At 43.8% G+C, this 26,658-nt stretch overlaps 2 protein-coding genes across 2 annotated transcripts; both read right to left on the bottom strand.

The window, feature by feature from the left end:
* Positions 1-14,415: 14,415 nt before the first annotated feature.
* bhlhe22 (basic helix-loop-helix family, member e22) lies at positions 14,416-15,246 on the bottom strand. The gene has a single exon (XM_063206015.1). The coding sequence runs from the start codon at positions 15,244-15,246 to the stop codon at positions 14,416-14,418; it is 831 nt and encodes a 276-aa protein (XP_063062085.1).
* An 8,747-nt stretch (positions 15,247-23,993) lies between these two features.
* LOC134454923 (uncharacterized) lies at positions 23,994-25,267 on the bottom strand. Its single transcript, XM_063206014.1, has 2 exons — positions 25,037-25,267; positions 23,994-24,803 (listed from the first exon to the last, which is right to left on the bottom strand). Exons 1-2 carry the CDS (start codon positions 25,209-25,211, stop codon positions 24,085-24,087), a joined length of 894 nt encoding a protein of 297 aa, XP_063062084.1. The 5' UTR covers positions 25,212-25,267; the 3' UTR covers positions 23,994-24,084.
* Between the last annotated feature and the right edge of the window lie 1,391 nt (positions 25,268-26,658).

The raw sequence follows: 26,658 nt of genomic DNA, 5'->3' as shown, positions 1-26,658 counted from the left end.
CAGTGTTGTTTCTACTCCAGTGTTTCTAACTTCCCAGTTGGTTGTTTCGTACTCCCAGTGTTGTTTCTACTAGTTGTTTCTACTCCAGTGTTGGTTTTTCTAACTCAGTGTTTCTACTCCAGTGTTGTTCCTACTCCAGTGTTCCTACTCCAGTGTTTCTACTCCAGTGTTGTTTCTACTCCAGTGTTGTTTCTACTCCAGTGTTCCTACTCCAGTGTTGTTTCTACTCCAGTGTTGTTTCTACTCCAGTGTTTCTACTCCAGTGTTGTTTCTACTCCAGTGTTTCTACTCCAGTGTTTCTACTCCAGTGTTGTTTCTACTCCAGTGTTGTTTCTACTCCAGTGTTGTTTCTACTCCAGTGTTTCTACTCCAGTGTTGTTTCTACTCCAGTGTTTCTACTCCAGTGTTGTTTCTACTCCAGTGTTGTTTCTACTCCAGTGTTTCTACTCCAGTGTTGTTTCTACTCCAGTGTTGTTTCTACTCCAGTGTTTCTACTCCAGTGTTTCTACTCCAGTGTTGTTTCTACTCCAGTGTTTCTACTCCAGTGTTGTTTCTACTCCAGTGTTTCTACTCCAGTGTTGTTTCTACTCCAGTGTTGTTTCTACTCCAGTGTTGTTTCTACTCCAGTGTTCCTACTCCAGTGTTGTTTCTACTCCAGTGTTGTTTCTACTCCAGTGTTGTTTCTACTCCAGTGTTGTTTCTACCCCCCTACCCAGTTGTTTTCTACTCCAGTGTTGTTTCTACTCCAGTGTTTCTACTCCAGTGTTGTTTCTACTCCAGTGTTGTTTCTACTCCAGTGTTCCTACTCCAGTGTTTCTACTCCAGTGTTTCTACTCACTGTGTTTCTTACTCCAGTGTTTTCTACATCCAGTGTTTTTCTTCTACTCCAAGTGTTGGTTTCTTACTCGCATGTTTGTTTGTTCCTACTCCAGTGTTGTTTCTACTCCAGTGTTTCTACTCCAGTGTTTCTACTCCAGTGTTTCTACTCCAGTGTTGTTTCTACTCCAGTGTTGTTTCTACTCCAGTGTTTCTACTCCAGTGTTTCTACTCCAGTGTTGTTTCTACTCCAGTGTTTCTACTCCAGTGTTTCTACTCCAGTGTTGTTTCTACTCCAGTGTTTCTACTCCAGTGTTTCTACTCCAGTGTTGTTTCTACTCCAGTGTTGTTTCTACTCCAGTGTTTCTACTCCAGTGTTTCTACTCCAGTGTTTCTACTCCAGTGTTTCTACTCCAGTGTTGTTTCTACTCCAGTGTTTCTACTCCAGTGTTTCTACTCCAGTGTTGTTTCTACTCCAGTGTTTCTACTCCAGTGTTTCTACTCCAGTGTTCCTACTCCAGTGTTCCTACTCCAGTGTTTCTACTCCAGTGTTTCTCAACCTTTTTTAAGGCGAGGAACCCTTTCAATTCACAACACATTTCAAGGCACCCCAAACCAACAAGCCGTAACACAGCATCACATCTGATACCACACAAGCTTAGAAAGGTAACACATTTGGAGACGTCACACAACCTGCGTTCAAAGTTGCAGCTGGGGCGACCTAAATCTACTTTATTGTGCGTAAATGGCAGATGAAAGATTCCACTGAATAACATGAACTTATCAATTTAGACAAATATGTATTATATTACAGAATTTATTTACCAGTCACGTTTCCGCACCCCTGTTGAGAAACACTGATATAGAGTATAGTGTAGAGTGAAGGGGACAGACATATTTCAACACTGTATAGAGTATCTATAGAGTCAAGGGGACAGACATATTCCTCCCAGTGGTGTAGTGGGGATTTTTAAAGTGGGGGTACGCGATTTTTAACGTCATCAAATAAATAGGCAACTTATCATGTCAACATGTAGGAGCGGGAAAGGATCTGCACACTGCTTGCAAAAGACTTAATTTATTAGCAGCAACGTTTCGATCATAGATCTTCTTCAGGCAAAATCATGTCAAACCACCCAACTGTCTTTAATCTACCATCATTGCTTCTCCGTTTTCATCTGTTTGGTCAATCACCTACAATACTGCTATGGAATCATTCCTTTTTGTATTCAAACATGGGCAGAAGATTTTTTTTAAATCTCACTTCAGGAGAGGTGGGTGGACTTGCGTACCCCTGCGTACCGCGCCCACTACACCCCTGATTCCTCCAGCGTCACCAGTATATGCGATATCTACAGGATATGTGACATCAGACCTCTCGTCACCTATAATGGTGTTCCCCTCACTATAGACAGTGGCAATGCACTATACAACATCATAGTGCAGGGGTTCCCAACCTTTTCCAACTTGGGGCCCACTCGAAATTGTCACAAATGTTCGGGGCCCACCTCTGACCCGATTACGAATAACACTCACATAAATCAGCAGCAACGCACACCAAAATGTGATTTAGAATTTTTAGAATATTATTTCAAGGCACACTTGGTATACCTTCAGGGCCCACCAGTGGGCCCCGGCCCATAGGTTGAAAATCACTGTCATAGTGTATACAATAAGAATACATTATAAAACACCACAGTGAGTGAGAGCGCATTACACAGCATCATACTGTGTACAGTGGAAATGCATTGTACAACATTGTAGTGTATTCAGTAATAATTCATTATACGTGTACAAAACCACAGTGTGCTTTAGATCCCCTAACTAATGAGAAGGTTATTTTTTATTACAAATTATTCACATTAATTATGAACATTATTCCGCCATTAAATGTATAATAATTGCATCAAATGCAGAGTGCTAGGCTCTTTGATGTTTTTGGAGGTAACAGTTTGTCTGTATTCAGATAGATAATAACTACCACATTAGTACTCACAAGCATGTGACACACTTGTGACACAAAGATGTCTAAATTTAGCTTTGTAACACTTTTATGTATCTTATTATTTAACTAATTTTGCGACTAATCTGACCGAGCGGGGTCATTTATGACCCCAAGGAGTTTATATAGAAATACCACTATATAAATTATTTTTTGGGGTTCATTCAAATTTATTTACATCTTGCACATACTTGTCCCTCATCTAAAGCAAAAAAATGTGAATTTGAACATTTTATTGCTTTGCTAAAAATTAGTCAAACTTACATACGTATATGAAGAGTTCAGATGCAAAACCCCCTAACTCCATTTCTGAAGACCTGCACTTCTATATTTTTAGAGAACCCAGTTGTTGGTTTGGTTTACATTCATGTACTTTATAATACATATAAATAGTTATATTACATAAATAAAATAAAAAAATATATGATTTTGATAGCTTTCTATAAAATAAAAATGAATTAAGATTATTTTCTTAAAAGGCACTTAGGGGGTTTTGCATTTGAACTCTTCATATGCTAAATATAATGTATGCCCTCATTTGCATATGTAAACATCAAAATACAAAAAACATCCAATACATTTTTTTCTTCTCTCATCATCAGTAATCAACTGAGAAAGTTTCATGGTGATATCTATCTTTTAAATTGTTTAGCCTATTCACTTGTAGTAGTCTTACCATAATAATACATTTATGCGAATTATGGAATTCGCATGAAAACTTTGCAATAAAACTTTAGGGTACTCAACATTTCTGGGTTCATGAAATCACAAGATCAGAGAATATGGTAATGTACAAAACCATGTCTCAAACATATAACCTTATGCACACTCAAAATTTCTTTGAAACTTTTTCTGGACATTGTAGCTGTGAAAAGGTGTCTTCCATATGTATTAGAGCAAAGAAATGATTCAACTGATGCTTCAGCCTTTGTATAGCCATGTAATAAGGAAAATTCAAAAAACGCCATTGATTTCTACACTGACGACTTGTTTCCTCCCTCTTTGTTCATCAGGATGACCTCCATTTCATATTCTCATCATATGTCTAGGACCACTGTGCCATGATATGAACAAATATGGAGCAATAACAGAGGAAATGCTCCCTGGGTGCCCTCACAATATGATTCGTTGGCTATCGCAGGGGTGCCCTGTTTATTTATATAATATATTATATTTATATCCCCGAAACGCGGAGCGTCGGGGATGTAATGGTTTTGCGTGCACCGCCGCCGCCGCGTCCGCCGCCGCCGCCGCCGCGTCCGCCGCCGCCGCCGCGTAAGGTCTTTCGTGTTAACGCGATAACTTTTGAACGGATGTTTGGATTTGTCCCAGACTTGGTGTGTGCATGCTCTAGGGCAAGTTCATGAACTGATTCGAGTTTGGAGGTCAAAAATTTCAAGATGGCCGAATTCAAGATGGCCGAATTTTTGTTTGGTCCATAACTTCTGACCGGGTGGATGGATTTGTCCCAGATTTTGGTGTGTGAATGTTCTAGGGTAGGTTCATGAACTGATTCGAGTTTGGAGGTCAACAATTTCAAGATGGCTGAATTCAAGATGGCCGAATTTTTGTTTGGCCCATTACTTCTGACCGGGTGGATGGATTTGTCCCAGATTTGGTGTGTGAATGCTCTAGGGTGGGTTCATGAACTGATTACAGTTTGTAGGTCAACAATTTCAAGATGGCCGAATTCAAGATGGCCGATTAATTGTTTGGTCCATAACTTCTGACCGGGTGGATGGATTTGTCCCAGATTTGGTGTGTGAATGTTCTAGGGTAGGTTCATGAACTGATTCGAGTTTGGAGGTCAACAATTTCAAGATGGCCGAATTCAAGATGGCCGAATTTTTGTTTGGCCCATTACTTCTGACCGGGTGGATGGATTTGTCCCAGATTTGGTGTGTGAATGCTCTAGGGTGGGTTCATGAACTGATTACAGTTTGGAGGTTAACACTTTCAAGATGGCCGAATTCAAGATGGCCGAATTTTTGTTTGGTCCATAACTTCTGACCGGGTGGATGGATTTGTCCCAGATTTGGTGTGTGAATGTTCTAGGGTAGGTTCATGAACTGATTCGAGTTTGGAGGTCAACAATTTCAAGATGGCCGAATTCAAGATGGCCGAATTTTTGTTTGGCCCATTACTTCTGACCGGGTGGATGGATTTGTCCCAGATTTGGTGTGTGAATGCTGCAGGGTAGGTTCATGAACTGATTCGAGTTTGGAGGTCAACACTTTCAAAATGGTGGAATTTTTATTTGGCCCATAACTTCTGACTGGGTGGATTGATTTTCCCGGTAACTCCTTAATTTAATGGTTCACCATTTCAGTGAATCTACCATATCAGGTAGGCCTACAGTGTAATAACCAGTGTAACAATATTTAATACCATGTAATACTAGTGTAATACCAGTGTAAAAATAGGCAATACCAGGTACAGTGTAATAACCAGTGTAACAATATGTAATACCATGTAATACTAGTGTAATACCAGTGTACAAATATGCAATACCATGTAATACCACTTACACACAAATAGCCTACATGATATAAGTACAAAATTGGTACATGGTGTCACACTGATATGACGTGGTATTAAATATTGTTACACTGGTTATTACACTGTACCTAATGTGGTATATCCACTGTAATAGTGAACCATTAAAACAGTGTTACCATTTGCCCCATTTTTTCCTTCATTTTCACAATAGTCATTTGGTTTTAAGCCTATGCACGTCATTGATCTATGTATAGATATTAAATATATTTATTTTATATTTTGTATTTATCATAAACGTTCATGAAAAGGTGGACGGGAGTAGTAGGAATGATTGGGGACTGGAAGCGTCGCGTTTCGGGGATATACCTTAAGCAGTCGAAGGCGACTGCACAGGCAGTCTAGTTTAATACTATAAATGTTTATATTATGAATATTTTAGGTCTGCTGACCATGGCCTGCCCCAAGACACAAAATACAAAAACCAGAGTTTGAAAATTACAACAACAATGGACATTGTAATGTTGAGTATCTCATGGATCCTCTCGGGGTCATAAATTACCCCAGAGGTGTTTTGATTATAAATCCCATATAGATGGTCCAAAAATCACAACAATCATTCACTACATGCACAACATATGTATTGACAAACTCCTAGAAGGACAAGTTTTTCTGATGAAAATTGCAGAAATGGTGTATGAAAATATGTGCCCGGGGTCATAAATGACCCCAGTCGGTCGCTTTAGGGTTAATGCTACATCTTCTCTGACCTTGTGTTGAAGAATGCTGCTGCAACTGTACACTGCGTCTAGATGTCTTTGTTTATTATCTACATTTTGTTATTAACTCCTTGTATACTGCTGTACTCTGCACTGACCCCTTTGCCCTGGTCTTGCTTAAATTTCCTCCTTGTAAGTCGCTTTGGTCAAAGGCGTCTGCTCAATGTAATGTCATGTAATGTAATGACACAAAACATACAAGACAGCAAGACAACACGCTCTTTTTCACTCTCTTACTTTAACACAACACATACAAGACATTAACACGCTCTTCCACTCTTTTTCTCACCCGTCCTCTCTGTCTCTCTTTCTGTCTCTCTCTATCTCTCTTCTCTCTCTCTCTATCATACAAACACACACACACACACACACACACACACACACACACACACACACACACACACACACATACACTTTCTCTCTCCCTCTCTTGCCGATCAGAGTGAGCAGTACAGTGATGACAGAATGACGTCTGATTCTGGGTGAAGTTGTAATCCCAGGAGCGCGCCGTCTAACCCCACGACTGATTACGGCAGAAAAGAAAAGGCACTCGCTCCACTGAGATTAGAAAAGGCACTCGCTCCATGGGGATTAGCGCATTACACAAAGATTAATCTGATTACGCCCAAACTAGGAGGATGTTGAGGATGTTGCGGCGTAATTACATATTGTCTACTTAATCCCTCGTCTCCAGGTCAGGTGTTGCAGTCTGGGCTGCGCTGACCTCAGTCAAGGAGTTGGATTTGGAAAGTGGAGGATGTTGGCTCATACTATCACTTAATGATTAATATAGTTCTGTAAAAATGATATCAGTGATAAATCATGATAATTTATATTTATTCTCCTATAAACTGCAATGGCAACAGCATGGTTTAACTTGAAATCTTAAGTATAACAGCTGCCTCAGAAGGCCAGGTTAATTGAAATCTTTATTGTGTGTGTTGTTTGAATTCAAAGCTGCAATTCAAAGCTTCACACAACTTGCAATGAGGATTTGAATTAACTTGGAATTCTGAGGCAGCTGGTATTTTTTTTACAGAGTGCTGAATCCCACAGAAAACATAAATAAGTGAATGAAGCGAAGGACAGCACTCTTCAGATTTTTCTTTCTTTATTCCCCCACAGGCCAACGGGCCAACGGGCCAACAGGCCAACGGGCCCACGGGCTAATAAACCAAGAAAAATCTGAAGAGTGCTGTCATTTGCTTCATTCACACATTTTCCAGAGTACCAGTGAGGACAGTACATAACTATCTAGTAGATACAGTGTTCTGCTTAAATATACAGTGTGTTTAGTCTGGAATATGGATGCTGGGGTTGTGACAAATGCTCTAACAAACAACGTTTTTGTTGCAGTTCACCAGAGGAAATGAAATCCTCAAATCAGAAGAAAAACTCCATGGCCTTTTACTTGCTCCAAATAAAAACTATTTCCAAGGATTACACAGTGGAGACGCGTCCTTAAAGATTATCCAGTTTAAGAAGCTCATACAAGAGGGGCTTATGCCGTGACAGACAGCTACATACATATATGTGGAGTTCTTATAATTCAAATGGCTGGCTGGTCCAGACAAACCAAACAAGACAACAGAAGAACACAACAATACAGCAATCCAACAAAATCTTAGCTAACATCTAATCCCATCTAATAGTCTCTCTCTCTCTCTCTCTCTCTCTCTCTCTCTCTCTCTCTCTCTCTCTCTCTCTCTCTCTGTCTCTCTCTCCCTCCCTCCCTCTCTCTCTCTCTCTCTCTCTCCCTCCCTCCCTCTCCCTCTCTCTCTCTCTCTCTCTCTCTCTGCCTCTTTTTCTGTGTGTCTCTCCTCCCTCCCTCTCTCTCTGTCTCTCTCTCTCTCTCGTTCTGCCCCCCCCTGTCTCTCTCTCTCTCTCTCTCTCTATCTTTGTCTCTCTCCCTCCCTCCCTCTCTCTCTCTCTCTCTCTCTCTCATTCTGCCCCCCTCTCTCTCTCTCTCTCTCTCTCTCCTCTCTCTTCTCCTCTCTACATGTCATTTACATTACTCTATACGCGTGCAGCAGGGTGCTCCAGTATGTGATGGCTTTTGTTTGACTGATGGCCTTGATAAGGTTGCCAGATGAGCTGGAGAGGGGGCTGGATGGATGTGTCATCTGTCTATCTGCTGTCTGCAGCTCCGCTCTCCCCTCGTCTGCACCTCCCCTCTCCTCTCCTCTCCCTCGTCTGCACCTCCCCTCTCCTCTCCCTCGTCTGCACCTCCCTCTCCTCTCCACTCTCCCCTCGTCTGCAGCTCCCCTCTCCTCTCCCTCGTCCCCTCGTCTGCAGCTCTCCTCTCCTCTCCCTCGTCCCCTCGTCTGCAGCTCTCCTCTCCTCTCCACTCTCCCCTCGTCTGCACCTCCCCTCTCCTCTCCCTCGTCCCCTCGTCTGCAGCTCTCCTCTCCTCTCCCTCGTCCCCTCGTCTGCAGCTCTCCTCTCCCTCGTCCCCTCGTCTGCAGCTCTCCTCTCCTCTCCACTCTCCCCTCGTCTGCAGCTCTCCTCTCCTCTCCCTCGTCCCCTCGTCTGCAGCTCTCCTCTCCTCTCCTCTCCCTCGTCCCCTCGTCTGCACCTCCCTCTCCTCTCCCTCGTCCCCTCGTCTGCAGCTCTCCTCCCCTCTCCTCTCCATCGTCCCCTCGTCTGCACCTCTCCTCTCCTCTCCCTCGTCCCCTCGTCTGCACCTCCCTCTCCTCTCCCTCGTCCCCTCGTCTGCAGCTCTCCTCTCCTCTCCTCTCCCTCGTCCCCTCGTCTGCACCTCCCTCTCCTCTCCACTCTCCCCTCGTCTGCAGCTCTCCTCTCCTCTCCTCTCCCTCGTCCCCTCGTCTGCAGCTCTCCTCTCCTCTCCCTCGTCCCCTCGTCCGCAGCTCTCCTCTCCTCTCCACTCTCCCCTCGTCTGCAGCTCTCCTCTCCTCTCCTCTCCATCGTCTGCACCTCCCTCTCCTCTCCCTCGTCCCCTCGTCTGCAGCTCTCCTCTCCTCTCCTCTCCCTCGTCCCCTCGTCTGCACCTCCCTCTCCTCTCCACTCTCCCCTCGTCTGCAGCTCTCCTCTCCTCTCCCTCGTCCCCTCGTCTGCAGCTCTCCTCTCCTCTCCCTCGTCCCCTCGTCTACACCTTCCCTCTCCTCTCCCTCGTCTGAGCCTCCTTTCCTGCGTTACATGCTTGCATCCCCATCATCGCCATGCCGACTTGACACCAGTGAATTACGGTGTTTGACACTGGGTATAGCTGGGCCAAGTACGCTGCATATTTCTTAATCTACCTCCCTCTTGCATGTTCTCCCCCCCCCCTCTCTCTCTCTCTCCCTCTCTCTCTTCCTTCTGTGTGGCGTGCAGGGACTCACGCACATGTGGATGATTCAATTCGCAGAGTTTTGTTAGCTGCCGCAGATAGGGAGGGGAGGGTCCAATCCACCCTCTTATGTGTAGTCTACATTTCCATGTTTATCATCTTTAACATGCATTACAACAGCATTATGAATAGGCAGCCTGCTGCCTCTTGATATGGCAAATTGGATATTTTATGGTTTGTGAAGCAGCGCCCATTTTGTATCTTTTTTTATTTTTATTCACATCACAACCTCACTGTGGGTTCATGTTAATATCTTGAGGGCAGGTTAGGCTTTATTAGGCCCATGAATAAAAATGTGGGTTTTGATTATCTGTACTGTTAGGTCGTCCTTGTTGTTAAGATGTACTGTAGGTGTGTTTTTGCCCTTGGAAAGGAGTGCAGGGTTCCTACTGGTGCTTGACTTCCTTGAAAATGCTTTTTTTTTTTCAAGTGTTTTCAAGGTTGTGAAAATTATGGAATTTTTGGTGAAGTGCTTGAAAATGCTTGGAATTTGTGTCAAGTCAAACTCAGTAAGCCAAATAATAGAAATAGATTGTTCAGGTACATCAAAAATCTGAGGGAGTGAGATGTCAGATGGGATTTGCCTTTAGACACCCTACAATTGATTAAAATGCAGGAAATTGCATCTTAAAAACACAAAAAAATTGGGGAGAACCCCCGGCACACCACCTTGAAGGTGCTTGAAAAGTGCTTGAATTTGTTCATGAAAAAGGTGTGGGAACCCTGGGAGTTGTCATGCACAGAGCACAGTGGCATATTTAGATAGGCCTATTTTCAACGGCTGCATCAAGGGGAAATGCATGTTTATGCTGCCTGTTGAGAGAAATCAAATTATTGAATAGTAATATGTGTTAAATGTATTTAATTGAACCTTACGTTTGCTCTTAGGAGACATTAAAAAATGTAATTTGCACACATCATAAGTACCCTCAGGCACAATGTTGTGCTCCGCAAAATAAACACAAATGTGATTAACTTACGGGTGTCATCCAGCTAACTGTTCATTTGGGTAGACTCTGGTGCAGCCTAAACCTCCACTATAGGCCCAGCTGACTGTGGGCCGGATCCGGTCTGCAGGCAGGTGCTACTGAGCGGGCCTCCTATCTAGGCCACGAGCCCTCTTGTTTATTTGCTTGCCGGTTTTCTCGGTGGGTTGTGCGAACACAGTGCCCTCTGTTCTCCCAAAGGTATTTCCCTGAACAGTTATCATGTGAGCGAGGGTTAATTATTACAGTTAATCATGTATTCCTGTCTGATCCATAATTCATGTTGTTATGACGTTTAGTCATTCCGCTGCTGTTCACTTTCGACACGCGACTCGAGCTGCTAGCTGGACCACCGCGTGCCACCATTGTCCTCTGATCACCGCGCGGGAGAAAATATCCGAGTTCGGACTGTAATTGCTGACAGTATTTATCCGTCTGAGCCCCTCGTGATGGGTGATTACCGCGCGTGCCCCCGGTGATCCACTTCTGTGGGACTGTTTGCACATCTGTGGCAGAGCGGGGATTAGAGAGGACAGGCTAATATCAGTGTTCTCTAAATGGCTAATTCACCAAGTGGGCACATTAGAGAAAGTGGAGCAATTAGGTTAAAATTCGGATATTAGCGCAGGCACATTGCGAGGAGGTTATGACAGATGCATTTGGGAGAAATATGCGAAATGAAATGGCTTCACATCTTCTCCGTTCTGTAACTCCAGGCTACTTCAAGTGTCTGGTGACTACATCGGTAAAGAGTGGGCATGGTAAACACGTCTGGTTGTTTCAGCTTTCAGCTGGCTGTTCACCGAAAGTGCTGTTGATATTATTTTATTTCCTTGCCCTGTGATCCATTGCATTGTCTATTAGCACACTATTCGGGAATAAAGACACACATTCCCCATTGTGTTCTTGTGTTTAGTTACAATTGGCCAGCCTGTGACATTTGACCACATAATGAATTATTTGTTCTGTATTATTTTATATTAGAAGCTAACATGCCTGTTGCCAATCCAGCACGCTGCTGTGAGCAAGTGCGTAACCGAGCAAGGCGACAAAAAGTCAAACTTATACTGACATCCAACAATAACGGTCCTCGGAACCGTTCAGAAGAAGTTGCCTGAGTTATGACCATGCTGAGGTATGAGTGGTAAGTAACGCTCAGTTGAAAATAGTTTGTTGGCCTATTCGATCAAGGCTGATTGCGCAATAACGCATTATCCCGCGGCTTTCCCATGGAGAGCGCACGCGGTGATGAATGCCGCTGTCCCTGGTCCTGAAGTGGTTTTGCCGGTGAGCGAGGATGGATGTCTCGAGGATGGCACCTCGTCCTCGTGTAATGGCTTCACGCGGGCTTTATTACGGGGCTTCTGTTTGAAATAAAACAAGTGTAACATTATGGGTTATGAGTAAGTTGCTGACCATCGTGTTTTTTGTGGAATTTATTGTCAGACTTATAGCTGATTGCAATCTCCTGTGGTGTCACGAGCTGAACTTGTAAAAGATAACCTCCCATTTCTCTACAGCGGAACATCTTTCAACCTCAACATCTCATTAAATGACACCTCATAGTGATAGTCTGTGTTCACAGACGTTGATGAACGGTTTATGGTTTTTATATGTGAATGCGAATCATTTAATCATTTAGGACAAAAATAAAAGTTTGGTCGGTTTCTCGTCGCCATTATGCCTGTGCACAAATTTTGTATTAGATTTAACCGTGTTAACCGTGGTGTCACACTAATTTTGGAGGTTACTCAACATCTGCTTTACTTGGATTAGCCAACAAAAAATAGGTCTACTTTAATTCTGGATTAAACCATATCCATGGTTGGCGTGTTGTTGTGAAAAGATAGGCCTCGCAGAGCGCAATATGAATTCCCTTAGTGGCGTATTAAACATATCCTGTAATAATGTTCTCCTTTTTATTTAAGATATCTAACAAAAAATGTGAAGTAGATTTTAAATGTGGAGATGGATTTTTGGGATAAAGACGCTGTTGTATCATTGCATTCAACTCAATGTACTAAAATAAAAAGGCAGATTTACAGGTAAATCGTTTACTTTTCAGGACTGACCTTTTATCTTTTATAGTAAGCATTTCACCAAATTAAAATTGTAGTGTGCCCATTGCCACACTTCTACGTTTTATTGTGATATCACACTATTTACCAAATATGATTAAACAATAGTAGGCTATATTTATAGGCCCACTGTGCATCTTTTTACGCGGGTCTTTTTTGTGCTTTTATCAAAGCAAAACAAAATCCATATAGCCTACGTTTTGGAGATATCATGAAGTAAAGCTACAAGCTAAATAATTGTTTTGGATAAATCTTATTGATTTTTGTCTAATTCCTGACTTCAGTGACTTCCCGTCAGAAGGCCTCGCCACCACCCTTTGAAATGGAGGCTGGCCTTTGGCCGTGTCTAATTCCTAATAAGTGTGATGGACATCAGCGGAGAAAGAACAATGCCGCTCACACACAGCCATGCTGCTGATCGTGTGTCTCCTGATTAAAGACACCCAATTACCACAATGAGCAGTGTCGTAATTATGTTCCTTAATCACATCCAGGAGCTTTAATTGCCTTAACGATGTGTTTCATTAAACGAATGTAGGTATTACAGTCGGCAGTTTTCATACACAGTTGTTTTCAAATTAACATAGTAGATCTATTAGACGCCGTCATGGAAATCATTTTAATAATAATAATTAAGAGCACGCGAGCTCTGTCGTGTAATTCTAACAGACATTTCTTCCTGCCTCGGGGCACAAGTGCATCACGCCATATCTGACCGTCTGAAGACGCTTCATGCTACCCGTTACTGTTACTTGGATAAAGTTACGCATTTTGACGGAGCAGAAAATTAACAACTCATTACTCGTCTACTTGGCAAAAAAAAATAAAGCGGCCAGGAGACGCATAACCTGATCTATCCATTAAGACAACCTAACCATAGACCTGTGAGAAGTAAAGAAAGAAGAAAGTCTTAGAGATGTATTTGGCTGAACTCGAATAAAATCATTTAAATTGACTGAGAAGACAACAAAGGTGGACGTTTTAGTTTGTTCAAAATATTTTTAATAAAGCTTTCCAACACATTAACACATACAAATGCCCCTCTTCCATCAAATTCCAATGAACGTGTCAACAATACTTCCTATCTTGACCTGACAACATCCTCTAGTCTGTCTCGACCCCAGACACAGGTTTGGGGTGAAAAGAATCCGTGTTTTTCAAACACCAATAGTGCCTGTGCAGATAACAAGCTGCCGTGCAAGAGGGCGTAATTACGCAATAAATACGAATAATAAAGAAATCAAAAGACAAAATAAAAACAAAGCCATGAACAAACCAAACACTGTCTAGTTGCTTTGAATTGTAAGGTCATTAAAGTCATCCTGACAGTTAAATAGCTATCGGCTTTGGGTTGTGTGAAACAGTTGTACAATTCATTTTGCTGATCTGTCATTTTGTGATGTTCAAAAACTAAAGATTAATGCGCGAACGTTATTCTTTGTGAACCCCAGTCATTTCACTTATTGCAGCTCTAAGAGTGTCCTTTAAAACTTTTGCCATAGCCTATGTGTAGTGGTGTTTTCTTCATGTTGCCAGGTCATAAATACAGGCCACAATGTCTCGGGTCCACAAGACGGTGCAAGTGGATGACCAGAGAAAATTCTTTCCTCACTTGCAGCCAAACTTTAGTTTTTGTCTTCTCCAAAAGTTCATTCACTTGAATAGTAGGCTACTTATTTTATATACACAATCAAGTAGATCTTTTCAGCAAACGGTGCATGTTTGTTTGAATGAGTTTGTTAGCATTTTTAAGTTCTTGTTCAGCATTCTTTCTTCCACGGCCTCCATGTTTAAATTAACGGTTAATACCGACCAACGCCACTCTCTTCCGAAGTCCCCATATTAAGTCTGAATTTCACGTGTGCTTCTGTGGGGTCATAAGGAATAACTTGTTCAGTTCAGAAGCATCCTAAGGCTTGTCAGTGCAATGTTTACAGAGGCTGGAGGTCACGTTGTTGAAAAGGGCACATTTGTCTGGACATGACGAGGCTGCCAGTCCAGTGGGGAACGGGGGGTAGCCAGGCGGCTGCTCATATGCGCTTAAGCCCGCAGCGAGGGAAGTGGTGGCCGGTATGGAGGCTGCCGAGATGGCCTGGCCCTGGTTAAGATAAGCCACGAGCCGTCTCATCTCCTCCAGTGCCTGAGCCTGCATGAGGATGTAATTTTTGGCGAGCAGCAAAGTGGCGATTTTGGAGAGTTTGCGCACGGAGGGGCTGTGCGCGTAAGGGATCACCGCGCGCAGTTCGTCGAGCGCGTCGTTCAGGTCGTGCATCCTCCGTCTCTCCCGCGCGTTGATGTTAAGTCGCAGGACTTTCTGCTCTTTGTTTTTCTTACCTCCGCCGTCTTTACCACCAGGCACCGCGGTCCGACCGTCACCCATCATCAACATCAAGTCGTTGTCGCACCTGTCATCGCTGTCGTCGTCGGGACTCTGTTCCCCTCCGCTGCTCTCGGCAGTCCGGTTATTGGCGCTGTCTCGGTCTCTGTCGCCGAATTTGACGCACAAAGATGCGGCAAGACCGTGGTGCGTGGCCCCGCGCCCTCCTGTCAGTCCGTCGTGCTGCATGATGGGGTCCGTGTCAGACTGATCGAAACAGCTGATCGGCGACTGGCGGTCCCTCGAAGGCAGATCGATACCTGTCGAGCCGACACGGAAAGGGTCCATCTTCTTGTTGGTGACAGCGCTCAGAGTTTTGTGGAAAATGTCTCCCGGGGCGCTCAAGTTCATTCTCCTGTCCATTATTGTCTCCAAAAAACCAGCAGCTTGCCTGAGACCGTTCGTTGGGCGTTTGTCCCCAGCCAGCACTAAACTTTGTTCCCTTGTGCGCAGGCACAGTTGATGTCTGTCGTTGTCTGCGCTACTTGTCAAATGATGTGAAGAGTCTACAGTTCCCTCTGTCGCGCTCCGCTCTCGTTGTTCTGGCGTTTGTTCCTGCTCCTCGATTCACCTTCCAGAGATCTCATCAGACACCCATCAGCCTCAACCACTGAAGGGGGAGTCTCGCTCTTTACATCATTATCACAAGGCGGGCTATTAAGCTATTAATATAAAGGAGGCTCGCGCGCCTATTGGGACGAAGGGAGCTCTCCACCGCCCAATCAGGTTAACGTTTTAATTAATAGGATTAAAACGGTAACAAACAATCCGCGGGTGCGAGCTGTCTGTCCTCTCCGTCTGGTTAGTCCTCGCGCTCTGCTCTGCTCTGCTCTGCTCTGTGTGTCTCCCAGGAGTCGCGCGGCTTTATAAAAGGCTCGGCGGTCTATTATTCGCGCGAGCCGCCATCTGTACGCATGCCTGAGTGCACATGTTTGCTGGACCTCAACAACTGTCTTTTTTAAAGTGTAGTGTTGCCACCGTCCCCCCTCACAGCGCAATAAACGCCTTTTCTCGCATCCAATTTGGGGAAGATGCGTCAATCTCATCCTGAATAACAACAAAGGGTCATTGTCCCCAGCTTCTGCTCCCTTCAATTCTCTTGGTGATAATGACAAAAGCACGCAATGATTTGTTATTAAACTGTCTTTTCCACTGCACCGGTCAACCCCATCAAGTGACACATGTCCATTGTAATGAGCATTTGGAAGATAATTTTCTCTGGTTTTCTCTAGTTTTCTCTGGTAGAAATAAAACAATATTCTGCCATAACTCTCCCATTGTATTTTTGGATGATACCATAACACAATATAGGCTTCGATTGGTAGATTTTAGTGTTCATTCGTCACTACTTGGCTTTAAATTTAGTCAAATTCAGCGTGTTCTGTTTCTTCGTGTATCGCCTGCCATGCATACACGGGGCTCGTGTCACGGCAAACAAAAGAGGGTTGTTTAGACATTGTCAATTTCGGCCTCTTTGCAACAAAATAATTTCAAGAATCCTGACGTTAGGCTTCTAAAAACACTTTCACCTTTAACACCCAGAGAGAACACATTTTAGTCATAATAAACACTTAGATGCAGAGTGTCAGTTATTGAATAAAGATCTGCTTATGCAGTAGCCTGTATACAATCAAACATGATTGCGCAAATTTGTTGGCCATGAATGTGCTTTAGTCTTGTGCAACCCCTGATAATTAAAACAGTTGAATATACATTCATCACCAAGAGCAGATTATTCCGCTATGCTTCTTTTGGGACTAAAGTCAGCCAATGACACACGCGTTAGCATCTCATCATCATCAGTCAGTTCTCCTAGGCCCATCTGTTGCTCATGGCAGCGTCCACTACCGGGGGATGTCCTGGGCTTGGAGCGCCATCTACCGGCTACTTATGGAAGGTGTTTGATGGACACACGTAAAGTGAAACTTCATGAGAATGCCAGCGAGTCTGTCGTAAGATCTGAAACGACAAAAAAATGCTTAGCCGCAAACCTTTGACATAGAAACACATTGACATTCACCAGGGCCGCTTACATAGAAACACATTGATATTCACCAGGGCCGCTTCTAGGGGTTTGGAGCCCCTAAGCGTAACTGGTCAGGAGCCCCCCCCCCCCCCCCCCTCATAATTAAATACTACCACTACTGCTAGGCCTAATAATAATAATAGTAATAACAATAATGATAATAATAATAATAATTATTATTATTATTATAACAATGATTCCAGTATTCACAATTCCGTTATGCCTGAAAAATGATGGGCCTTTTGATAACTGATAAATATAGGCTATGTTTTATAATGTAATTTGCTATTATTTTTTCCTTTGATGTTTTTTAGTCAATCTCAATTTAGGAGGCCCCAATTTTGGGGGCAAAGTGTTTGAGGCCCTAAGCGCTCTGTTCAGGCTTGCAGGATGTATATATATTAATGTATATATATTATAGATATAGATATATAGACCCAGAGTACATCAGCAGTGGTGTAGTGGGGATTTTTAAAGTGGGGGTACGCAATTTTTACGTCATCAAATAATTAGGTATCTTATCATTTCAAACCCCCCAACCGTCCTTAATCTACCTTCATTGCTTCTCCGTTTTCATCTGTTTGGTCAATCACCTGCAATACTGCTATGTGATCATTCATTTTTGTATTCAAACATGGACAGAAGATTCTTTTTAAATCTCACTTCAGGAGAAGTGGGTGGACTGCGTAACCCCGCGTACCGCGCCCACTACACCCCTGGACATCAGGCTCTGACATGCTTTTCTAATGGTCTGGCTGCTAGGGGTCATGGCTGGGGGGTCTTGGCTGGGGGTCCTCTCTGCCACGCGCAGGGGAAATGGATGTGCACATGCGGAGGAGAGAGAGATGAAAGGAGGAGTATGAGGGCTGGAGGAGTGGAGGAGAGGAGAGGAGAGGAGAGGAGAGGAGAGGAGAGGAGAGGAGAGAGGAGAGGAGAGGAGAGAAGAAAGGAGAGGAGAGAAGAGAGGAAGAGAGGAGAGGAGAGGAGATGAGAGGATAGGAGAGGAGAGGAGAGGAGAGGAGAGAGAGGAGGAGAGGAGAGGAGAGAGGAGAGGAGAGGAGAGAGGAAGAGTGGAGAGGAGAGGAGAGGAGAGGAGAGGAGAGGAGAGGAGAGGAGGGGAGAGGAGAGGAGAGGAGAAGAGGAAAGGAGTGGAGAGGGGAGGGCAAGAGTGGCGAGGAGAGGAGAGGAGAAGAGTGGGGAGGGGAAGAGAGGGGAGGAGAGGAGAGGAGAAGAGTGGAGAGGAGAAGAGTGGAGAGGAGAGGAGAGGAGAGGAGAGGAGAGGAGAAGAGTGGGGAGGGGAAGAGTGGAGAGGAGAGGAGAGGAGAGGAGAAGAGAGGAGAAGAGTGAGGAGGAGAGGAGAGGAGAAGAGTGGGGAGGGGAACAGTGGAGAGGAGAGAGGGCTGGAGGAGAGGAGGAGTGTGAGGGGATCAGTGGAGAGGAGAAGAGAGGAGAGGAGAGGAGAGGAGAAGAGTGGGGAGGGGAACAGTGGAGAGGAGAGGAGAGGAGAGGAGAGGAGAGGAGAGGAGAAGAGTGGGGAGGGGATCAGTGGAGAGGAGAGGAGAGGAGAAGAGTGGGGAGGGGATCAGTGGAGAGGAGAGGAGAGGAGAGGAGAGGAGAGGAGAGGAGAGGAGAGGAGAGGAGAGGAGAGGAGAGGAGAGGAGAAGAGTGGGGAGGGGATCAGTGGAGAGGAGAAGAGAGGAGAGGAGAGGAGAGGAGAGGGGAGGGGAGAGGAGGAGAGGAGAGGAGAGGAGAGGGGAGGAGAGGATAGGAGAGGAGAGGAGAGGAGAGGAGAGGAGAGAAGAGGAGAGGAGAGGAGAGAGTGCTGGAGGAGAGGAGGAGTGTGAGGGCTGGAGGTACTCACTCCATCACTTGGTCACGTCTCGGGAAAGACCTTCATGGCCAATCACACGCACTAATGAGACAAGATGAGACCGCACTTCGCTCTGCAGTTTCACGGCTGCTGCCTGCTCTCTTCTTCTCTCCTCTTCTCTCCTCTCCTCTCCTCTCCACCTCTCCTCTCCTTTTCTCTTCTCTTGTCTTCTCTTCTATTCTCCACTCCTCTCTCCTCTTATCTCTTCTCTCTCCCATTTTCTTCTCCTCTCCTCTTCTCTCTTCTCGTCTCTCTCCTCTTCTCTCTCCTCTCCTCTTTTCTCCTCTTCTCTCCTCTTCTCTCTCCTCTCCTCTTCTCCTCTCCTCTCCTCTCCTCTCCTCTCCTCTCGTCTCTTCTCTTCTCTTCTTATCTCTTCTCTGTCCTTCCTCTTCTCCCCTCTCCTCTCCTCTCCTCTTCTCTTCCCTTCCCCTCTTCTCTTCTCTTCTCTTCTCTTCTCTTCTCTTCTCTTCTCTTCTCTTCTCTTCTCTTCTCTTCTCTCCTCTCCTCTCCTCTCCTCTCTTCTCCTCTCCTCTTCCCTTCTCTTCTCTTCTCTTCTCTTCTCTTCTCTCGCCATGTTCTCTTCTCTTCTCTCTCCCTATTCTCTTCTCTCCTCTTCTCCTCTCTTCTCTTCTCTCTCCCTATTCTCTTCTCTCCTCTTCTCTTCTCTCCTCTTCTCTTCTCTCCTCTTCTCTTCTCTTCTCTTCTCTTCTCTTCTCTTCTCTTCTCTTCTCTTCTCTCCTCTTCTCTTCTCTCCTCTCCTCTTCTCTTCTCTTCTCTTCTCTTCTCTTCTCTTCTCTTCTCTCCTCTTCTCTTCTCTCCTCTTCTCTTCTCTTCTCTTCTCTTCTCTTCTCTTCTCTTCTCTTCTCTTCTCTTCTCCCCTCTTCTCTTCTCTTCTCTTTCCTTCTCTTCTCTCTTCTTCTCTTCCTTTCTCTCCTCCTCTGTTCTATATTCTCTTCTCTTCACTTTTTTTCTCTCTCCCCTTCTCTTCTAATTTGTCTTCTCTTCTCCTCTCTTCTCTTCTCTCTCCTCTCTTTTCTTCTCTTCATTTCCCCTCCCTCCTTTTCTGCCCCCCCCTCACACAATCTTCCTTCCTCCTTTCCTCCCTACCTCTCTCGTTCTCTGTATCTCTCCATCCCACTCTCTATCCTTTCATTCCTCCCTCTCTTTTTCTCGTCCTTCCTCATTCACTCTCTCTCTCTTCCTAACTCACTCTCTCTTTCTCTTTCTCTATTCTACTTTCGTGTCTCATTCAGTTTCTTCATTTTTTTCTCTCTTCCTCTTCTTCTTCTCTCCCTCTTTCTACCACTCCAGTGTCAATTTCGTCAACCATGACTATGACTAAAATATTTCGTCAAGGCCCTTTTTTGATTTTCGTCATTTAGACTAAGACTAAGACTAAATTGGGAAGGCAATGACTAAAATATGACTAAGACTAAAATTGATTTTCGTCATTGTGACTAAGACTAGGACTACATTTTTTAAAAATGACTAAATTAACACTGGTGTTAAATGAAAAAGATAAAAAGAGAACCAGTGTGTGAAGAAGTGTCATTCTGCACAGTGTCATACAGTATATGTTAAAAAGAAAAGCAGTGAGCGGAGAAGGATTATTCTGTACAGTCAATGACATATGTTAAAAAGAGAAGCAGTGTGTGGCGAAGTTCTATTTTGTACAGTGTTGACTAAAATGACTAAAATGACTAAAAATTGACTTCGACTAAAATTGATTTTTGTCATTTAGACAAAGACTAAGACTGAATTGGGAAGGCAATGACTAAAAGATGACTAAGACTAAAATTGATTTTCGTCATTGTGACTAAGACTACGACTAAATAAAAAAAAGCTGACAAAATGAACACTGTACCACTGCCTTGTACTTTTCCTCTCTCATCCATTCACTTCCTCCCTCACTCATTTCCTTCATCCCTCCATCATCCTCTTCCTCCACCCTCCATCACTCTGCCATTCCCTTCTTCTCTTTCCTCCTTTCTTGTCCTCTCTTGTCTTCCCTCGCGTCTTCTCATCCTTTCTTGTTCTCTGTTTCACACACTCATTCTCTTCCTCCCTCACTCTCACACTCTTGCTCTTGTCCTCCATCGCCTGTTGTCCTTCTGCTTCCTCTCTTCTCCTCCTCCATCTCTTCTCCTCCTCCTCCATCTCTTTTTCTTCTCCTCTCCTCCCTCTCTTCTCCTTCTCCTCCATCTCTTCTCCTCCTCCTCCATCTCTTTTTCTTCTCATCTCCTCCCTCTCTTCTCCTTCTCCTCCACATCTTCTCCTCCTCCACCTCTTCTTCTCCTCCATCTCTTCTCCTCTCCTCCCTCTCTTCTTCTCCTCCTCCATCTCTTCTTCTCCTCCTCCATCTCTTCTCCTCCTCCTCCATCGCCTGTTGTCCTTCTGATTCCTCTCTTCTCCTCCTCCATCTCTTCTCCTCCTCCTCCCTCTCTTTTTCTTCTCCTCTCCTCCCTCTCTCCTCCTCCTCCTCCATCTCTTTTTCTTCTCATCTCCTCCCTCTCTTCTCCTTCTCCTCCACATCTTCTCCTCCTCCACCTCTTCTCCTCTCCTCCCTCTCTTCTTCTCCTCCTCCATCTCTTCTTCTCCTCCTCCATCTCTTCTCCTCCTCCTCCATCTCTTCTCCTCCTCCTCCATCGCCTGTTGTCCTTCTGATTCCTCTCTTCTCCTCCTCCATCTCTTCTCCTCCTCCTCCATCTCTTTTTCTTCTCCTCTCCTCCCTCTCTCCTCCTCCTCCTCCTCCTCCTCCTCCATCTCTTCTTCTGCTCCTCCATCTCTCCTCCTCCTCCTCCACCTCTCCTCCTCCTCCATCTCTTCTTCTTCTCCTCCCCCCTCTCTCCTCCTCCTCCTCCTCCTCCATCTCTTCTTCTGCTCCTCCATCTCTCCTCCTCCTCCTCCTCCTCCTCCATCTCTTCTTCTTCTCCTCCTCCACCTCTCCTCCTCCTCCTCCTCCTCCATCTCTTCTTCTTCTCCTCCTCCACCTCTCCTCCTCCTCCTCCTCCTCCATCTCTTCTTCTTCCTCCTCCTCCTCTTCCTNCTCCTCCTCTTCCTCCATCTCTCCTCCTCCTCCTCCTCCTCCATCTCTTTTTCTTCTCCTATCCTCCTTCTCTCCTCCTCCTCCTCCTCCACCTCTTCTTCTGCTCCTCCACCTCTCCTCCTCCTCTCCTCCTCCACCTCTCCTCCTCTCCTCCTCCTCCTCCTCCTCCTCCTCCACCTCTTCTTCTCCTCTCCTCCCTCCCCCAGCTGCATGCTACATGGCCAGCATCCTGTTCTGCCAGGCAGCAGTTGGCTTCCTCACCCTTCACTCTTTACTCTTTACTCATGCACACTTATACATGATAAGGTGCTACAAGATCTCTCTCTCTCTCTCTCTCTCTCTCTCTCTCTCTCTCTCTCTCTCTCTCTCTCTCTCTCTCTCTCTCTCTCTCTCTCTCTCTCCTCTTTTCTTATCTCTGCCTCTTGTCTCTAGTCCTCAGTATAGTTTGCTGTGTTCACTGGTCGCTTTAATAGTAGGGCCAACTACAGTAGTGTTAAAATGGACTCAGTGAGTGTTGAGTTAACACAGCAACATTTATCATGTGCCCTGTTGGTTTCTGTCTCATAGTTCTTTCTTTCTTTCTTTCTTTCTTTCTTTCTTTCTTTCTTTCTTTCTTTCTTTCTTTCTTTCTTTCTTTCTTTCTTTCTTTCTTTCTTTCATGATCTCTCTCTGCCTCTCTCTGTTTCTCTCTGTTCTGTTCCTGTTTTCCCATTGTCAAATTCAAAGGAGCGTCAGAATAAGCATTACTAAGATCATACTGTGTTTCCAATACTGACATACTGTACTGGTGCTGTGTGCTCTGTTAGGAACGATGAATTGCTTTTTACACATGTATTGGCACCTGACTGAGATATAAGATATATTTACCTATGTAACTTTTGTTTTTTTTGTGATTGTTACTCCATGGCACTTTTTGTGCTTCTGTATTCCACATGCAACAACACAGATGGAGCGTCTGTATTGATAGCTGTTTTAAAGGCAGAGTCATTTCTTCACTGGTTTATTCCCAGAATTTACGCTGCATCACTTCACAATGTGCGAATTTACGCTGCATATTCACTGCACGGTGCAATTTTCATAAGCTATTTTGACCATCATCTACTTCTAATTATTCCTTATGACTGGGAAAATTATGCTTTTCATGTATAGAAAGGTGCATCTTCTTTGTGTCCCCCATTTTTAATACTTCACTTGTGGAGTTGCTTGGGCACAATCCCTGGTGCTGAACAAAAAAAAGTAGGCCTAACGTTTTGTGGAAAAAGGTTCACACACTCCTTTGGATTTTTTCTTCTTTGGTTCTTTTTTTTATTCACTCAGTGGCATGATATGACGTTTCGACCTCTCTGTCTTCCTTAGATTCAATTATTTACTGTAGTAGATATTTTTAGTTGCAAAACGTACTGTATGTTGGTATGGTTCATTCTTTTGAAACTCGCTTGTTGGTAGACTTGAGTTCGTTCTCCCGACATCTGTTATAAAGGTATTCTATTGCATCAGCTGGGGACAATACAAATGTCTGAAAACACGAATGTTTAGCGAACTCTGAGTACACCAAAGTGCTCTGAGCTAGTGTTTCGGAGCCCTGATCTGAGTATCCTACTCGTTGCTTTCTATTGCAGTTTCCCGAGGCGGAGATCTGATTTCCAACAACTGAGTTTCAAAAGAATGAGCCATTAGACCAGTAGCATGGGCGTAACTACCATTGAGGACACAGAGGTCATGTCCTCAGTATTTTTTCAGTAATGTAGAATGTATCTATTGATTGACAACTGATCAACAAAGAACTTGATGTATGATCAACAGATAATTCAGTCTGTATATGACACCCCCGTTTAACCTCAAGGCAGTGATTAATAAAAACAAACTTAGGAGTTTGCCTGAAGTATTTGAAGCATTCTAAATGTACAATATATGGTACAGTACAGCACGCAGTATATGACCTCTGTATTTGAAAATGTCTGGTTACGTCCCTGATCAGTAGAACCCAATTTGGCAATGGGCAACAGTTACAAATGCCTACTGAAAGGCAGAGTTCAGAACCAAACCATATAGCCTTGATTTACTAAAAATAAGTTTCAAGTTCTAAGTAAGAAGTACAGTAGCTCCATTGTTAATCACAGAAGGAAGAAAGCACTCAATTGTTTTTAAAATAATATGGTGGTATTTATTGTAATGATAAAAAAATAATAATATAGCATAGTTGTAATATAATTGTATATATAATAATGTAATAAACTCATGGAATTGTAATTATGAATGTCATTTCAGTAAGAGGCACTCAGGGAAGCCCATTTCTCTGGCCAGATCCAAGATGCCAGGAATGGCCTCCAGTTTGTCAACGGCATCATCAGGAAGAACCAGGTCCCCTACGAAGTCCTCCAGAGCCTTCAACTCCTCACCCCAGATGCTGCCTTGTTTGTTCTCTGTCTTCTCCACACTGTGGTGCTCTGACTGCATCATCATCATCTTCTCAATGTTCTCAGCCTGAGACGTTAGCTCCCTGTACTTGGCAAGCATTTCCCCATGAAGCATGATCATCTTCAGATGGTCCTCTTTAGAGTATTGACGTCCTGAGGCCTGAGAGGGAGGTGGGGCTCCACCAAAGGTCCCAGTGGAGAGGCTCATGGGAGCTGCAGGCATGGAGGGCATGGAATAGACTCTTGGTGCCATTTCTCCATCCTGGGTCATCACGCCAGGCATCTGGGCTGGCTCCAGGGCCATATTGTTCTGCTGACCACCAACAACCTCAACAGGCAGATTCACATTCCCCACAAACTTGAGGGGTCCAAGCTGCCTCAGCCAAGCAGTGGTGTCATCAGATGACGTGGTGGTGACAGTCTTGAGAGGCTCCACGCTATGAGATGGCACAGTGGACAGGTAGGTTGTATCCACATGCTGGACACCATGAGCCTGACTCTGATGAGTAGAGGCTGCAGACTGCAGCTGCTGCCATTGAGCTGGTGTCTGCACATCCACAGCTGAAAAGGAAAAAGGCAAATCAGTATTGTTTTTCTACTTGCCGGTCATTTAGTTTTCAATCATCTTAACTGTATTGAAAGAAGGGCAGATATATTTTTCCCTTTAGTAGGGCCATATTTATTTTGTAGATATACAGTAGGCCTATGTGTTAAAATGACTTCAAAAAAATATGAAGTCAATATTTCAAAAAATATTGCCTACATTCGAAACAATGAAGGATAATTGTACTTACTGGAAGGAAACCTTGTTGCCCGCACATATTGGTATGGTAACTCAGACTGGGGCTTCCAGTGAGATGCCATGCCATTTTTCTTCACAGAGTTGGACAGGACTGGCTCAGAACAAGTATAGGGTTCAGCTCTAGTCCATGTCCCACTCTGGTGGGAAGTTCTTGGACAGAAATCCATTGAAAATCTGTATAAATCACTTTGAGATTGCAGAGGTTTATCACAAGTGACTTGCCTTCAGCTTGTTCAAGTGAGAAGTGAGTAGGTTTTACCAAGATTCTAGTTTGAACATTCTTCTCCTACAAAATTCCAAAGTTTGACATTCTAATGAAAACATTTTGGTTGCTTAGTGATTATGATGTCACCAAGAATGCTCATTGCATTGCAGTAACTTTTACACACTCTCTCTTAAAATATAATCAATAAAATAAAATAAAATGAAATAAAATAATCCAAGTGAATACAATAATCCAAGTGAATAAAATAATAAATAAATAAATAAATAAATAAATAAAAATAAAATGAAATAAAATACAATAAAAAAATAAATACATAAATAAATAAATAAATAAGTAAATAAATAAATAAATAAATAAATAAATAAATAAAAAATGGTAAAATAATTATTTCATAATATATGACAAGTAGGCCTATATAATATTGTCTGACAAGTCAGACAATAGGCCATGGAGAAGCCTAACAAGAATCCCGGTTCATATGTATATATATAACTGTTTTAAAATTAGAGGATGTAATTTTTTTTGTATTTTCCTTCCGGAATTTATTCTCAAATAACTGGTTATATTAAGCTTTTCATGAAAGGGTGTCTTCTCTGTATATGCCATTTTTAATTTTGGTCCACATTACTGTAATAGACCTCTAAATCTCTAGCTGCAAAACGTAGGCTACTGTATGTCATGTTGGTCAGAGTCAGACCAGTAATTATTATATCCCCGAAACGCGGAGCGTCGGGGATGTAATGGTTTTGCGTGCGCCGCCGCCGCTGCCGCCGCCGCCGCTGCCGCCGCGTAAGGTCTTTCGTGTTAACGCGATAACTTTTGAACGGATGTTTGGATTTGTCCCAGATTTTTTGGGTGAATGCTCTAGGGCAGGTTCATGAACTGATTCGAGTTTGGAGGTCAACACTTTCAAGATGGCTGAATTCAAGATGGCCGAATTTTTGTTTGGCCCATAACTTCTGACTGGGTGGATGGATTTCTCCCAGATTTGGTGTGTTAATGCTCTAGGGTAGGTTCATGAACTTATTCGAGTTTGGAGGCCAACACTTTCAAGATGGCTGAATTCAAGATGGCCGAATTTTTGTTTGGCTCATAACTTCTGACCAGTCGGATGGATTTGTCCCAGATTTGGTCTGTTAATGCTCTAGGGTAGGTTCATGAACTGATTTGAGTTTGGAGGTCAACAGTTTCAAAATGGCGGAATTTTTATTTGGCCCATAACTTTTGACTGGGTGGATTAATTTGCCAGGTACCACCTTATTTTAACAGTTCACCATTTCAGTGAATCTACCATATTAGGTACAGTGTAACAATATTTAATACCATGTAATGCTAGTGTAATACCAGTGTAACAATATGCAATACCAGGTACAGTGTAATAACCAGTG

The sequence above is a fragment of the Engraulis encrasicolus genome, chromosome 9, assembly GCF_034702125.1.
Source record: "Engraulis encrasicolus isolate BLACKSEA-1 chromosome 9, IST_EnEncr_1.0, whole genome shotgun sequence".
NCBI lineage: Eukaryota > Metazoa > Chordata > Actinopteri > Clupeiformes > Engraulidae > Engraulis > Engraulis encrasicolus.
Note: the sequence above shows the minus strand (reverse complement) of the source record. Positions and strands in the feature narration are given on the sequence as shown.

Coding starts and splice junctions, on each gene's coding strand:
- bhlhe22 (XM_063206015.1), bottom strand. CDS start 15,246: ATGGACAGGAGAATGAACTTGAGCGCCCCGGGAGACATTTTCCACAAA.
- LOC134454923 (XM_063206014.1), bottom strand. CDS start 25,211: ATGGATTTCTGTCCAAGAACTTCCCACCAGAGTGGGACATGGACTAGA. Junction 24,804..25,036: donor GGCAACAAGGTTTCCTTCCA/GTAAGTACAATT, acceptor TTTCCTTTTCAG/CTGTGGATGTGCAGACACCA.